The sequence below is a fragment of the Conger conger genome, chromosome 12 (genome assembly GCF_963514075.1).
Source record: "Conger conger chromosome 12, fConCon1.1, whole genome shotgun sequence".
Taxonomy (NCBI): domain Eukaryota; kingdom Metazoa; phylum Chordata; class Actinopteri; order Anguilliformes; family Congridae; genus Conger; species Conger conger.
The window spans coordinates 33748770-33763844 of NC_083771.1; the positions used below are offsets into that span (position 1 = coordinate 33748770).

Consider the following 15075-nt stretch of genomic DNA (forward strand, 5'->3'; position numbering starts at 1 on the left):
ACTGCACTTATTGTGATTACTCTGGACACAGGCCCTGACAGTGACAACTGAACTGTAGCTCATCACAAACAGCCAGCCAGCCAGCCAGCCAGCCAGCCACAATGTTCTCCGTTTGGGCAAAAGTGCCATTAATGAAGTGCTCGTGATGTGCTGGGACAACCTGCAAGTACAATGAAGGCTGTACAGTTTGGCCAGCTGTGTACACACCCAGTTGTGTACAAACACTGATATTCATCCTCAGATTCATACCAACACCTACATAGCTGTTATTTTAGAACACATTTAAAATGATACTAATGCACATATTGTTGTGGAGATAGAACGTAAAGAACTGGGCATCCAGATAGGTTAAATGGACATTATTTTTGGACGACTAATTGGACAAAGCCGGTCCATTACAGTAAAACCATTCAAGGTCAGTGGTTTGATAGTCAGGAAAAAGCTGCCAGCTGTGACTCTGCCAGGAACCTGTCCCTCATCTTTCGATGGAGATATTTTGGATCAGAAGTTCAGGTATTTTTACTAGCTATTAACACAAACACACACACACACACACACACACACTGATGCACACACACGTTATTTGTATAAATTCCAAATTTTTCAATTTCAGTGCCTTAATAAAATTGTCAAATGCACTTTATTGCAATTTCATGGCTTTTGGTTAAAAGACATACTGTATCATTTTTAAATTATTAACAGAATTAATGGAGCAGGAGCAGATAAGTGGAATTTGTGGGTTGGAATCAGAATAAAGCTCTTTTATGTTTGAATCCTCAGGTTAAAGCCAAGTGAACTCACACTTCTCAAGCTTAATCAGTCTTGCATAGAACATGGCCCATTGGAGATTTGCAGCCCTCCTCAATTATCACAAGAAGCAGGGGTAAGCGCTAAAACGAAATACATTAAAACTATCCCGCAGTAATGAACAACTAGTATCACTGCTGTCGTTTAAATGAAGGAAAATATTGCTAATAGGTAAAGGGGTGTCAGAATCAAAGATGAAAAGGTAGGTCCTTGCCCATGGTAATTATTCAGCTGCTGTAGCTAAACAGGAATAAATTAATTTCCCCTTTACATGCACCCGTTTACAGTAAGTTCACTGCATTATTTATGCTGAAAGAGGGAGACAGTGGGACCTGACCTAGAAAATTCCCAGTGTGCAGCTGAAAGCAGGCAGGGACCATCTGATTATTGGCATGCTGAAGGCTGAAGGCCGTACATTAGGAGATGAGAGCAGATTCCTGCCAAAAACAGCCAAGCACAACTTTTATTAACAAATACAGGACAAGGTCTTGGAAGCAGGCTCAAATTCAATAATGCGGCCCTGTCTGCTGACGCACAGACAAAGAGCTTTTAAAGCAATAGAAGAGCCGATTCTGGCCCGCTTAAGCAGGGTTATCATAGGCAGGGCAAGGCCCGTCACATTTGGGGGTTGCAGGCCGTGTATCCCGTACACTTGACCTGTGGTGCTATCGGAGGAGTGTAAGTGTATGGACCGTTTCGGAGTCGTAGTGGAATCGAAACCCGACACCGCCACCCATCCCACAGACGAGATGGGCGCAGTCATTTGCGGGAAGACGAAATGGTGGAGGTGGGTGTGCCGCATTAGTCGCCCTCTTCCTTCCACCCCTCCTGTCCGCCAGCCTGGGGCCTGAGGGCACGGCTCCTTCATCTCCTGTCAGAGACCTCTGGGCCCACACACACACATATATACACACACACACATACACCTAACCACACGTACACACACACACACACATACACACATAACCACACACACACACACACACACACAACCACACACGCCTAACCACACATAACCACACACACACACACACACACACACACATAACCACACACACACACACACACACATAACCACACACACACACACACACACACATACACACATAACCACACACACATACACACACACATAACCACACACACACACACACACACATACACACACACACACACATAACCACACACACACACAAACAGTCACACACACAGACAGACACACACACATACACACACACACACACATAACCACACACACACACAAACAGTCACACACACAGACAGACACACACACACACACATAACCACACACACACACAAACAGTCACACACACAGACAGACACACACACACAATGCAATCTGCAATCCCAGCTGTGTGTAATGGAGCTGCGGGCAGGAAGTAAGTCATTCAATTGAAGAGGGAGAAAAAAAGAGGATGACCTCCATTAGCATTATCGCCGCTCGGCGCCCGCGATCACATTCCTCACACGGGCCCTGGAGGACTGAGAGAGGAAGAGCGGCTGGGGGTGAGGGGTCAGGAGGGGTCAGGGGGGTCGAGTGGGGCAGTCAGGGGCCGGGTTCAGCACTGCTCCAACGGACAGCTCCAGGCTGGGGTCGGATTCTCCTAACCATCTAATTAATCTGTGAGAATGAGCGCTGTCACAAGGTCTTGCTTTTTTGTTTTCCCTTTCTTAATATTGTTTTACTGCGTGATAAATGTGAGGAAACCAGGAAATGAAGCAAAAAAAAAAACACTTGACTGGGCAGCTGGCAGGTGCTATTTTAAGCAGTCAATACATTATGTTTACATGGCAGTCATTTAGCAGATGGTCTTACACAGGGCATCTGGTTACATTAAAAATAAGCGTGTTCAGTAAAAGTAAGCGTGACAATAAAAACACTTTTACGGTTCAGAACTTCCAGGGGGACGGAGCGTGGAAAACATGGTGCGGAGACCAGGGCCGGGGGCTCCCACAGAGAGACAGGAAACAGCACTGCCTTAGAGACTCTCACTTCCTGTTCACATCTCCACAGGGAAGCCACAGCAGGTCGTCCATTTCCTGACCTTCACAGCGTTGCCCCAAAAACACACAGTAATTACACGGAGAGTTCCACCTGTCCCCACAGCGCTGGGGGATCAGGAGGTAGCGTAGCCGCAGCTGGCTGTGAGCGTAAGGAGGTGCCGGCACATCGTCAATAAAGGTGCAAGTCGCTGGAATTGAACTTGCCGCCGGGACAGTCATCCCCACGCGTTGCCGCTACAAAGGCATCTGACAGCCGTACGAAAGACGGGCGCTTTACTCAGACACCTCCGTAAGCAGCGAGGCCACCAATTCACTGTGGCCGTGAACCACCGCGCTCGATAACCAGCGCAAACTCAGAGGACAACGTCACGGCACGGAGAACAAAGACTCATTTTATATTTGGTGATACATTTATTTCATGGCTTATGGCTGAAACGGGTGGAATTGGCCAGACCTCCTTGTGTCAGAGCCGGAGGAAACGTGACTGCAGCACAGACCTAAACCCCACACGATCCCCAGCCCGTCTGAATAATGCATCACCCTCGCGAAAGTCTCAAAAACAAATCCACAAATTCAACTCAGCGGGTCTACTTCCAGGGGGAAAAAAAGCTGGAAAGTTTCAAATGAAGCAGTCAAACTAAGAGAAATGTGTAGTAAAATCTAGCACAGTGCGCTAAATGAATGGGGATGCCTGTGCCAGTAGCCTGCATGTGACTTGGTGTTGATATGCTGATTTCACATCATGCATTATTGAATGGAGCGTCATTAAGCTGATGAGACCGCCTCTCTTTATTCTTAATGCTGGGGTTCATGCCAGTGTCACCTTTTCATCTTCAGACAAATTAGCCCAGCTGACAACCCCCCACAACAAGGGGGTAACTACAGAGAAATATATGACACGCAATGAAAAAAATCATAAAACCTTTCACAGTGTCATAAAAAACTCGAAGCTTTTTTTTTCCTTTGTGCATCAGAAAGATGAAGAAAAACAAATAAAAGCTGTCATGAAGACAGAGCTACTGATCTTAAAATCTGCAGTTTCCTCCGAGGTGTGGAACTTTGGGTCTGTTGGGTCCTGTTGGGTCCTGCTAAAGACACAACACGCCTCATAATGTAGAATCACAGCGTGACTGGAATAGTGTTAGGGTCTACTCAGGCCAGCAGTACCACAGGGTAGGGATCAGACCAGCGCGCTACTGGCCAGAGAGAGGGAGAGGATCAGTGGACACAGCACCAGAGCGCCTCCCCTTGTTCAAGGGGAAACCTACAGTCTGCCTGTGCTAGAATGCAGCCACTGCAGTCCTCCAGGGAGAATGACTGGTGCCATTTAAAACAATTACTGGCTAGCTATGCAAATTAGAGAATATGCGTGCCAGGCTGCACTCTCACAAATTAGTAGATGGTGTTGCAGCAATGCAATGGGCATGTGATCGGTGATTTGAACTCCAAATTGAGAGCAAAAAATAGGACCGATAAGAAATACATCTGTACCAGTGGCCTCTTTTTGATCAGTAGAACACCAATCTGAACCTTTGTTTCACACACTGAAATCTGAAAAGACTCCTTTGCCAATAAGTCTGAAAAATAAGTCTAATATATACCTAATAAAGGGCTCACTGAGTGTATAGGCACTTTTTAAAATGTGTACAGTGTATGTGGTATGTACTGCAGAAAAGCATTCCTTAATTATAAGGCATCTTAGGATCAGAGGCTCGTATAAACATGATACGCTTGTCAAATTTGGCATATGGAAGAATCCGGAAGGGCAAGTCACATAAACGGAACAGTGAACAGAAGTTTACAAAAGGAAAAAGGCATGAAAATTGCATCAGCGACATTAAAAGCGGGAGGCTCACGAGCAGCAGGCCGGCTCCATATGAAAGTGCGGCGCTGAAAGCACAGCGCTTCCTTTGAGCCAGCTCCAAACGCTTTCATTCATTATGCACTCCTGCAGGCATTACGAGCGCTCTGGCGTGGAGCGCTCTCCCAAATCGCCCTGGATCAGAGGCGTTATGGTGTGACTGAGAGAGGGCCGGTGACTGCAGCCCGGGCGGAGCAGGGCTGAGGGCTCGTGTGCGTCTCAGCCACACATCACACCTGGGGGAACAGTAAACCCCCCTCCCCCCAGTCCTCCGACAGCCACACCCAGATTCAGCCACAACAACCAAGAAAAGCCTTTTTTCAATACGTAAGGCCTTCCTGAATCGTTGCATCACGAGAAAATGATTTTCGCCTAAACAGTTCTGGGGCCAAATCGATCGTGGGTTTTTTTTCCCAGCAGTCGCTCAATTGACTGGTCCTATTGGGTGCTGATTGAGATGGAATTTAGCGTTGCATCCACGTTGTGAAATGAATAAATGACAGTGAAATGTGCTCACACAAAAAAGAAACGCAGAGCTCACAGTGTGAAGTGCTGCACCAGCACAGGCCCTGCTGTTTCAGAGGAGGCTGAGCTGACAGCAGCGAGCCCAATCCGCACCAGGAGTCGCAAAACAGCCCGTTCGAAACCTGTCTTTCTGTACCGTAGCAGAACCCTATCCGCACCAGGAGTCACAAAACAACCCGTTCAAAACCTGTCTTTCTGTTCCGCAGCAGAACCCTATCCACACCAGGAGTCATAAAACAGCCCGTTCAAAACCTGTCTTTCTGTACCGCAGCAGAACCCTATCCGCACCAGGAGTCGCAAAACAGCCCGTTCAAAACCTGTCTTTCTGTACCGCAACAGAAGCCCAATCCACACCAGGAGTCGCAAAACAGCCCGTTCAAAACCTGTCTTTCTGTTCCGCAGCAGAAGCCCAAAGGTTCTGCAAACCCAGATTGGGAAATCCCTGGTTACACACTACACTGTTTGTCATACGGCAAAAAAATGCAGAAAAAGCAAAAATAGGCCAAAAGAAAATTCTCTACATAATTGTACATATTGTACAATAATTTATACATAATTAAGGCACTGAGGCGCCGAGGATCTGTGTCAGCCTAATGATTTAGTGAAAATCTAGATAAAAGAAGAAAAATAAAACTGATCCTCCCCTGCCTTAGTGGGGCATGCACAGCAATAGATGCCAATGCATGAAAAGATAAAAATGAGAACAGGAGATAAGCCACAGAAATGTGGCGCGGATGGACAGAGCTGGAGAAACAAATGAAGAGACAATGAGATGTGCTCAGTGCCAGTTGGGGAAGCTAGGCTTCAAAGCTTTACTCATCTAGTTTATATTCAGAGCCACTGATCTAGAAAATACAGTGTAGACCGAAAACAAGTGGCTGGATGCATTATACTTGGTTGGTTCGTTTTGTAATCATGAAACTACATTCTGTTTTTTGTACCGGTTTCCTACTGCCACCAAGACTTCCTTTATTTATTAAAATCATAAGACATAACATTTTTCAGCAGTCATAACAGCATTACTAATGGCAACATTAGGCTTTGACAAGCGTACACCTGAACTTAATGCGGGCACATTACAATATCCATGTAGTCATCAATATCTGTCATAGTGCCTCCTTGTCAAAACTGTAAACCCAAGGTGAAAATGTCTCAAATTAATGTGGAGCCAAATTAAATTAGATTTAGATTAGATTAGATTTAAAACTTTTAAAATGGAAATGGTATCCAAATTCTCTTGCCAGGACAGTCTAATGTATTTCTGTTCACTTTACGACACAGCACATATATAAAAGAGGCCTACAACTACAAAATTCTGTTGGGATGCAATTAAATCTTCCAAACATTACAAAAACAACAGGATTTTCATCAAGTTAAAATGGGTTTGTAATGAAGACCAGTAATGCGAGTTCAGAAACCTATGTACTTTGGAATTTGTACCACAGCACTGTTTTCAGACTTTTCTCAAGACTTATGAATCTGACACAAATGATGCAATCCATTTTACAGATACCAGATAATAATGAACAATGTTCAAAACCTGAAGGCATTCCGAAAAAAGTTTCAAAAGTTATCTTCTCTTTGGGAATCTTCCAAAGCTATCCCCATCTGCATTCATTAATATCGCTAATGTATGCAAGTTTGCCTTCGAGGTCTTTTAACCTACCAGGTTATGGGAATTCCTGAGCTGATTAGATGTGTAGACAGTACAGTACAAGAATAAGATAACAATGTGAACACTGCAATGTCAAAAGACTTCATTCTTGGGTGGATTCATCTGTTCGACAACCTTTCCATTAAGGGCCAGTTCCTAATCCCCAATGGAAATCAATTTGAGGAACCCACAACATTCCCATCATCATTTGCCCATTTGTTATTTTTCCTTTATCTGCCAGCTGGAACACTATAAACAATGCTCTAATGACACAATGGCATGATCTATGCTTTAAGGACAGGAAATGCAAGCCATGCAATAGAGTCAGGGAAGCACCTTGGGTTGGACATACAGTACACCAGATCCTGAATACCTCCAATTCATGCACTCTGCTTTTATTAGGTTTTATTAATGCATCTGTGATTCATTTTGGAAAAGAGCCCGTTTAGATAAAAACCTTGCAAAAACAATATATCATATGGTATCTAAGTTTAGTGAGGGCACTAAAAATAGACTAATGCTAAAACGGGGTATCTGAGCAGTGACTGAAATATGGGTCGAATGAACATTTGCCTTGTGAAGTAATTCAAATGTTAAACCCATTGCCACCGCACATGATTTGAGAACTATAATGCTTTAATTCTAAATAATTTGACACTGAAGGTCTTGAAACAGATTTGTAACTACCTACATTTCTTAGTGATAGTTACCTTCAAATGTCTCTTCATACTTTGTTTCTACCATTTAAATATTAAGGAGATGCAACATTTAAAAAAAGGTTATAGTATGCATTATTGTGGATACCATGTCAATGCAGCCAATAAGTTTAGCAAGAATCACAATATTGTTGTTATTGCCCATGCAAACAAAGAGCTAATGAGCTATAATGATTTTGCTAGGAAGAGCTTGGTTGTAATGCATTTCTGTTTCCAAGAAACAAACCATCATATCATAATTAACCAATATGACGCACAAATATGAAAGCTGTCACCTCCAATTTTCACCAGTGGCAATTTCTACAGCACAAAATGTCCATTGCAGTGAACAGTGACAATGGTGAGGATGATATAGTGGATTATTACAGGCAGAACATTTATCCAGGAGAACACCTGAAGAGGAGTCGGTTGTATTCTGTGAGATAACAGCAGTGGATGGCTCTATCTGTGTGGTTGTGATTTCAATGTTCGCTTTTGAAAATGTATCTACATCTACACAGATGTACAGTGTAGGCAGAGTGGTTATCCTTATGTGACGCACTATGAGGAGAACATTCTCAACTGGTTGAAAATAGGACGATAAATGTAAAACACTTAAACTTAAAAACTGAAGAATGGGCATATTTCATACTTTCATTGTGTTTCTTCAATGCCCTCTAGCATATCAAATTGCATATGAAAACCAAGAAAGTGTGATCAAGCACCATGTTACTCCTTTGAATATTTGAGGGAATTACACCTCATTTCAAAAAAGCAAAGAGAGAATGAGGTACAATTGAGGAACTCATTCAAGCCAGCATACTTCATACAGCAGATTGCACTGTGTAATAATGCAGTCTCATTTACGTTTTACTCAAGTATCAATATGGCCTCTCCATTCCAATTTCAATTACAGGTAGATATGTGCATGCAGAAATTGCATTCTTGTTTTGACAATTCATTCACAAGAATCAATTTTACTGCTGAATGAGATGAACTTTGAACAAGATAAAATGAAGCAAGCAGTCAATCCTGCAGACAGCATAAACAAAACAATTGTTAGATTACAAAGGCTGTACTGTACATGGTTTTGTCACTTCCCTGAGCAAAGTGTGTTAAATCAGTGTACAGTACTCATGAATTTGCAATAATCTTTTTTTCCATCTATTCCCATTTTCAATTGTTCAGGCATTGTACAGCCATACATTTGAGAAAGAACAGAACAGAAATAGCAGTTTCAACTGAATAAGATTCCACCCCTTATTATTTAAATACATGATTCATAAACAGGATGGTGATTTTTATATTATTCCATGTTGTTAAACTGGAATTCTGCCATTATGGAATTCCAGTTGGGTTTCAGACATTTTATTGTTCCATCCAGACTGCCAATTCGTTTTTTGTTGTTTACTTAATATCATCTTTAATATACTGTTGACACAGATACACAAATTAAAAACATGGCATAATGCTAACATTGGCTCTGTATTAGCTTCAATGCTGCTGTATGAGATATTATACATACCATGCATATATGCTTTTGTCCATCTACCCTGTTTTTTGTTTTGCATGTGTATGTGCGTGTGCATGTGTGTTTGTGTGTGTGTGTGTGTGTGTGCGTGTGCACATGTGCATTGGCTGGAAGGCTATTTGGCCGTAAGGAATTTTTAGCAAAAATTAACTCAGCAGTGAAGTATTACCAGATAAACCTTCACCTTTCATGTTCTTGGTAGCTAGCACACTTTTGTGAATATAGTGAATAATATCAACCTAAGGAGGTGCACTGTTGCCTTCAGTAAACAAATCACACAGCAGTGAGTCAGCCTGTCAGGAAAGGCCAGGATCGTTTCTTCACATGGTCATAGAAAGAGCGGGGCATGAATAACATTAAACATTTATGCGCACAGAAATAATTAAAACATATTTACGGAATGAACATTCTGTTGCTTACAGTGGTTGTATGAAATACAATCATGAGAGAAACAGCATCATCTGATTGCTGAGATGGTAGAAAAAAACAGATTCATTCGAAGTCTTAAATATGCAAATAGTTGAAGCTAATGATCTTTCAAACTGTTTAGTTCTGCCAGCTGTATTTAAGCTTTATAAACTGGACTATCCATTTTCCTCCAACTGCAATGTCAGCTCAATCCCCATCACTCTCTTTTCTCAACCCCTCTGGCAAGATTAAAGCGCGGCTTTAAGAAAAAAAACTTGAATCAATACCCATCAATTTTGTACATGTTAGAAACGCTCAGCACTTAGACATGGTTTTTCTTAGGCTTGGTGCACTTTGGGTCACCTGCACAGTGCACCTGAAAGAAAGACAGGGAACCTGACTAAGAAATAAAATTAACTTATCATAGTGAAATGTGAGAACAAACCAAAGCACACTAATAAATACAATACGTGATCCATGCAGTGATCTAAATGATACATGTAATAATGGCTAAAAAAGTCAACATCACTATACAGTACATCAATGGCCATCTCTCCTTAAAAGGTGCAATGGTATTTTAGCCTCATTCTGGGTTCCATTTCCTCTGCATGGACATGAAAACCCTGTTTGCACTGAACAAGAAAAATTAATCTGCCATCTTAAAATGGCTTGATAAATCCTTGTCTGATACAACGGACAAACACAAGTCATGATATCTCAGCAAAGACTGAGAAATGACTTCCTTTTCTCGGAAGACAAATGAAAAGCTCAGATAAACGCACAGAATGAGGGTCTGGCCTGTCTGGGCTAATGATTGCTCAAAGTTTCAAGTTGCAAGGCAAAGATGTATACATTGGTAACCCTTGAGTATAGCCTGCTCAGAGAACAACAGCACAAATCAATAGTGGGTTGAAATGAAACCCCATTTCAACACGGCAAACAGATCCAAGATGGCTACACGTTCATTAATCCATTGGGTACAGCATAGGCGAGCAGCCAATTCAGCTGACGATATTGTGATGGTCTTTCTGGAAAGGTATGTGTCCGGCAATTGCACAACATAGGCCCCTTTTTGTACAATTTCCTTTGAGCAGGTGCAGTTTCAGAGCAAGACTCTTCTCGAAAGTTCTTTTCAAAAAACTTCAAAAAGTTCCTGAGAACTGCAGAGGGAAGTTAGAGGCCATTTATTTTAAGATAATAAGCAGTTACCTGACATGATTACAGATAAGTGTTGAACAAAACATCATATGAAAGGGGGATACACCTTATGTAAACTGTGTTTCTGCCAAGACCACATTTTCTCAACTAACCTGCTCAGAAGGCTGCTTTGTCTCAAACAAGAGGAAATGACTGGTGTTTGAAAACATACATACACACAGACACAGACACAGACACAGACACACACACACACATATAGGCCTCAGAACAAGCAAATGTACAAATAAAGTCTCTGCCACAGCAGTCCAAAGCAACATTTCAAGGTTATCCACACTCACGATCAAAGCCAGTGGGAGATTGGCCACAACCCACGGTCCCAGTAGGCAATTTCATTATTTCACCTAGCAGTATAGGAATTGCAGTCGCTTTGGTGGCCAAAAACGCCCCCCTCTGAAACAGTAGGGGTCCATGAATGATGAGAAAACTGGCTCTTGATTTACATCACACCTTCTGGTGACAACAGAGTCAAGGTGGGTTTTGGGCAACATCAACCACCACCACCAACAGCAGCAACCCACCACAACAAAGTCAGGAAAGTGCTGTCGCGAAGCTCTGTAGTTTACGAAAACCTTTCAGCCAGTCACAAAACCATTTCCACTATTTTACACAGCTATTTTCTTGGGTGCTCCTTCTATAGCCCTTTGGGCATCTGTCAAAACTTTGGGTTTTATTCCACTTATTTGTGGCCGAGTCTCGCTGGCCTCCTTTTTGAGGGACGGGGGAGTGTTCTCATTGCCGCCCCCGAGGGCTGAGCGCCGGAAGCTGACAGACATCCCGGTGTGAAAATGCGGAGCCTAGTCACGCTCCACTGCAGAGGCCCGGTCTCACGTCTGAGAAGCACACCCTGGAATCCGGGCAACGGCGGCTCTGAAGTGCCATCGAATCCGCAGTTGCGGACGCTGACGAGCAAGCCTGCAATCCCGAAACCCTGCACTGCTCCCCCTGCGCCGCCCTGAGGAGCACGCTCTCTCCCTCAGGCTGTAACTCACACACAAAACGCTCCATTAAAATGCCCACCCACTGTCACTCTGTGAGGAGCCCCAAATTTAACTCCGCGTCGGAATCACCGCACCATCGCTTTTCCCCTGCTCACCCACTTCCTCACTTTTCTAAAAGTGAGAAACACATACAAAGCAAAACAGGCTGCTCTATTCAATTAATAATAATTTCAATGAAATAATAAAGACCTTTGTGATTGCAAGGTAAATGCCTGAAAACCTTACGTGATGTGATGCAAAGACGATAACATTTCATTAAAGATACATCAAAAGAACATATAAATATATTAAATATCAGAATGAACACAAGCACTTATAACTAGAGGCATTTTCAGGCATTCAATATGAATGTGCAAATTGTTGCCTTCTACTTTTCAGCTTGAATTCAACCTCTTGCTGATGCAACACTGCACTGTGATAAGTGATCATGTTCAGTGGCTTAGAATTTACTTACTTTTTAAATTAGTTTAGAAACTAAAAAACCAATGCAAACTTTGAGCAAAAGACGAAAACCTGACCATAGAGCAAACAGTCAGCATAGCAACATATGCCTGGGGAGACAATGACAGTAGGAATAAAAAGATACATAGATCAAATGAAAATGTGCTCATTTCACCCCGAAGCGGGTGGGAAAGGACCTGACTTTGCTCTGAGCTCAAGCTGTATGATGATGTCCCACACGGTGACAGGCTGGTCCCCATTCACTGGGGAGAGGACCGTGGCTGGTCCCCATTCAGAGCAGAGGACCGTGGCTGGTCCCCATTCACTGCAGAGAGGACCGCGGCTGGTCCCCATTCACTGCAGAGAGGACCGTGGCTGGTCCCCATTCACTGCAGAGAGGACCGCGGCTGGTCCCCATTCACTGCAGAGAGGACCGTGGCTGGCATACTGTTGCTTCATTAACATTTTGGCTTGTCCTTCCTACACTAATGCTTCAGAAAAGAGAAGAATGAAACAGCGACTTTTCCCCCCACCTCCTTGGCAGCCGTTCAGATGAGTACTACTTGCTAATTGAAAAAAGTGATTAAGTGGCCAGACTAAACTGGCCCTGCATGGTAATCACTCTTTCAGTGTTTCTGAATTCCGACAGGACGATGAAGACCAGGCCGTGCAGATACAGAGCATTTACCTGTCCAGGATATTAATGGTCCCAAGGCTTTACTCTATCAGCCTTAAGTTTATCAACATCTGATTTTTCGCTGAGACGTGACCAGCAAGCAAGGAAAAGGGGGCGGGGGGGGGCGGGGGGGGACTTGCAAGATAATGAGGTGTCCAAGGGCAAAAACAACCGCTCGGACATGAGGCGCTTCACACGCAGGAGCAGAGTGGAGTAAACAGAAATGCGCTTTACATGGCATGCAGGAACCTATCGGCTAATGAAGTAATGAGCCGGCATTGCGTCACAAGTGGTTACGGAAAGAGAATGCCTGCATTTCTTTCCCTTTCACTTCTACTGTATTTTCCATCAATTCTACATCTCTCTGTCGTAGCCACGCAGTTATTTAATAATTGTGATTTTGTGATTCATCGCATTGCCCTGCCGGAGTACGAGTCCATCTGCAGCTCTGGAAAAGTACCCACAGGACTTTCATACAAAACAATACAGCAATCCTGACTAGCAGCACACCATTCATAAACAAACCGCAGGCAAACTTTCATCTGGGAAACATGACACCTTTGTCCATGAGAGCTTTGCGCTCATATTTTGCCATTCCCATCATACACTTTGCCCCTCATCACATAGGCAATGAATGAGTTCAGATGTCACCGATACAAGAAAGAGGGACCAAAATGTCTTACAGCATGAGCTACATTGAAATATCAGGAAAGGTTACAACGTTTCATGCAAAATTCCTGGTTTGAGAATTTCACGAGCTGTGGGATTTTACAATGCATTTAACCCATCTAGCATTTAGCATGAAGAGGACTTACTCTTGATGACTGTCATGTTTGCGGTGATCTGGTCTCTTCCAAGGTCATTGATGGCCTCACACGTGTACATGCCGGAATCTGACACCTTTGCTTTCCCGAATCGCAACTCTGAAGTCATCCCTCTACAGAAAGTGAGTGCATGGAGACACTGTACTTCAGATACCATTAAAATACATCGACCTTCCAAGAAACTTTAAAGTCAACACTATTTTTATAATTGAGCGTCCATCAAGTGCTGCCCATAACATTCTGTATATTATTAACAATATATTCAGACATCCATCAGACAAGGTGAAAAGAGGCAGTCTCCTTGTGTGTTCTTCTTTGGCATACAGTGGTTATTTCCATTTCAGACAGAATTCATTCAAAAACGCTGCCTGTGCAGTCTTGGAAGGTTACCGAATATTACAATACTTTACTGATTCTACTGCACGTGGTCTGATTGTGGTTACCCTCAGACCTTAGCCCCAGCATATCATTAAGTTTGCGAGGCATGTTCATCGCGGATATATACATTTCAGTGCAAAAGACTATGTGAAATATGCATTAGTTGGGAATTCAGAAGACTTCAAGTGCTGTACTCAGGTGGCACATTACACTTTGATCCCTTACCCTTTCCTTTTCTTTATTTTGACATCTTTGGGTTTGTTTTTGCCGCTGAACTCCTTCCCGTCTTTGTACCACTTGAACTTGGGCACTGGGTTGGCAGCCCTCGCCTCGCACTTGAGCGAGTTCTTCTTTCCGTCCGCCATCTCCACACTCTTCATGGGCTTCAGCTTGGGGGCGGCTGCGGGAAAGCAAAACAACACACTCAATCACGGCCACGTTACCCCATTACCGTAACCATAATCACTATCCTGATTAGGTTATTTAACCAGGGCCTGAGTATCCCTGACAACTTACAGCACATGGCGTTAACACACATACAGTATGAACACGTCTTACACAGCACACGGCATTAACACACATACAGTATGAACACGTCTTACACAGCACACGGCATTAACACACATACAGTATGAACACGTCTTACACAGCACACGGCATTAACACACATACAGTATGAATATGTCTTACACAGTACATGGCATTAACACATACTGAACAGTATATGAATATATCGTGGCACATAGCCACTGCACAATTACAAGCTACATGCAGTAACGTATTCAGAAAGGTTAATTGCTGGCTACTCAGTGTTGTCCTTTATTTCATGTTTAGTTTCCCATTAAATCACCATTGAATGACAGCATTAGGCCATGCTAGGGACACACAGTAAACATGTAAACATGGCCTTGGCACACGACCCACCGTGTGGCATCTGCTCAAGTACAAAACAGGTGCGAAAAATCACAGAACAGAACCTGTCCGCGTTGTTATTATCTTTTGGTCACACCAACAAAAGCAGATGTACAGGTGTG

General features: G+C 43.3%; 1 protein-coding gene across 4 annotated transcripts in view; it reads right to left on the reverse strand.

Annotated features, from left to right (window-relative positions):
* Positions 1-15075, reverse strand: part of nrg1 (neuregulin 1) — a 145076-nt gene that overhangs the window by 50998 nt on the left and 79003 nt on the right. For all 4 annotated transcript variants that reach the window (XM_061262466.1, XM_061262469.1, XM_061262468.1 and 1 more), the window contains exons 2-3: positions 14267-14441; positions 13655-13776 (exon numbers count right to left, since the gene is read on the reverse strand). In XM_061262466.1, coding sequence (XP_061118450.1) covers positions 13655-13776; positions 14267-14441 — 297 coding nt within the window. The remainder of the gene's footprint in view (positions 1-13654; positions 13777-14266; positions 14442-15075) is intronic.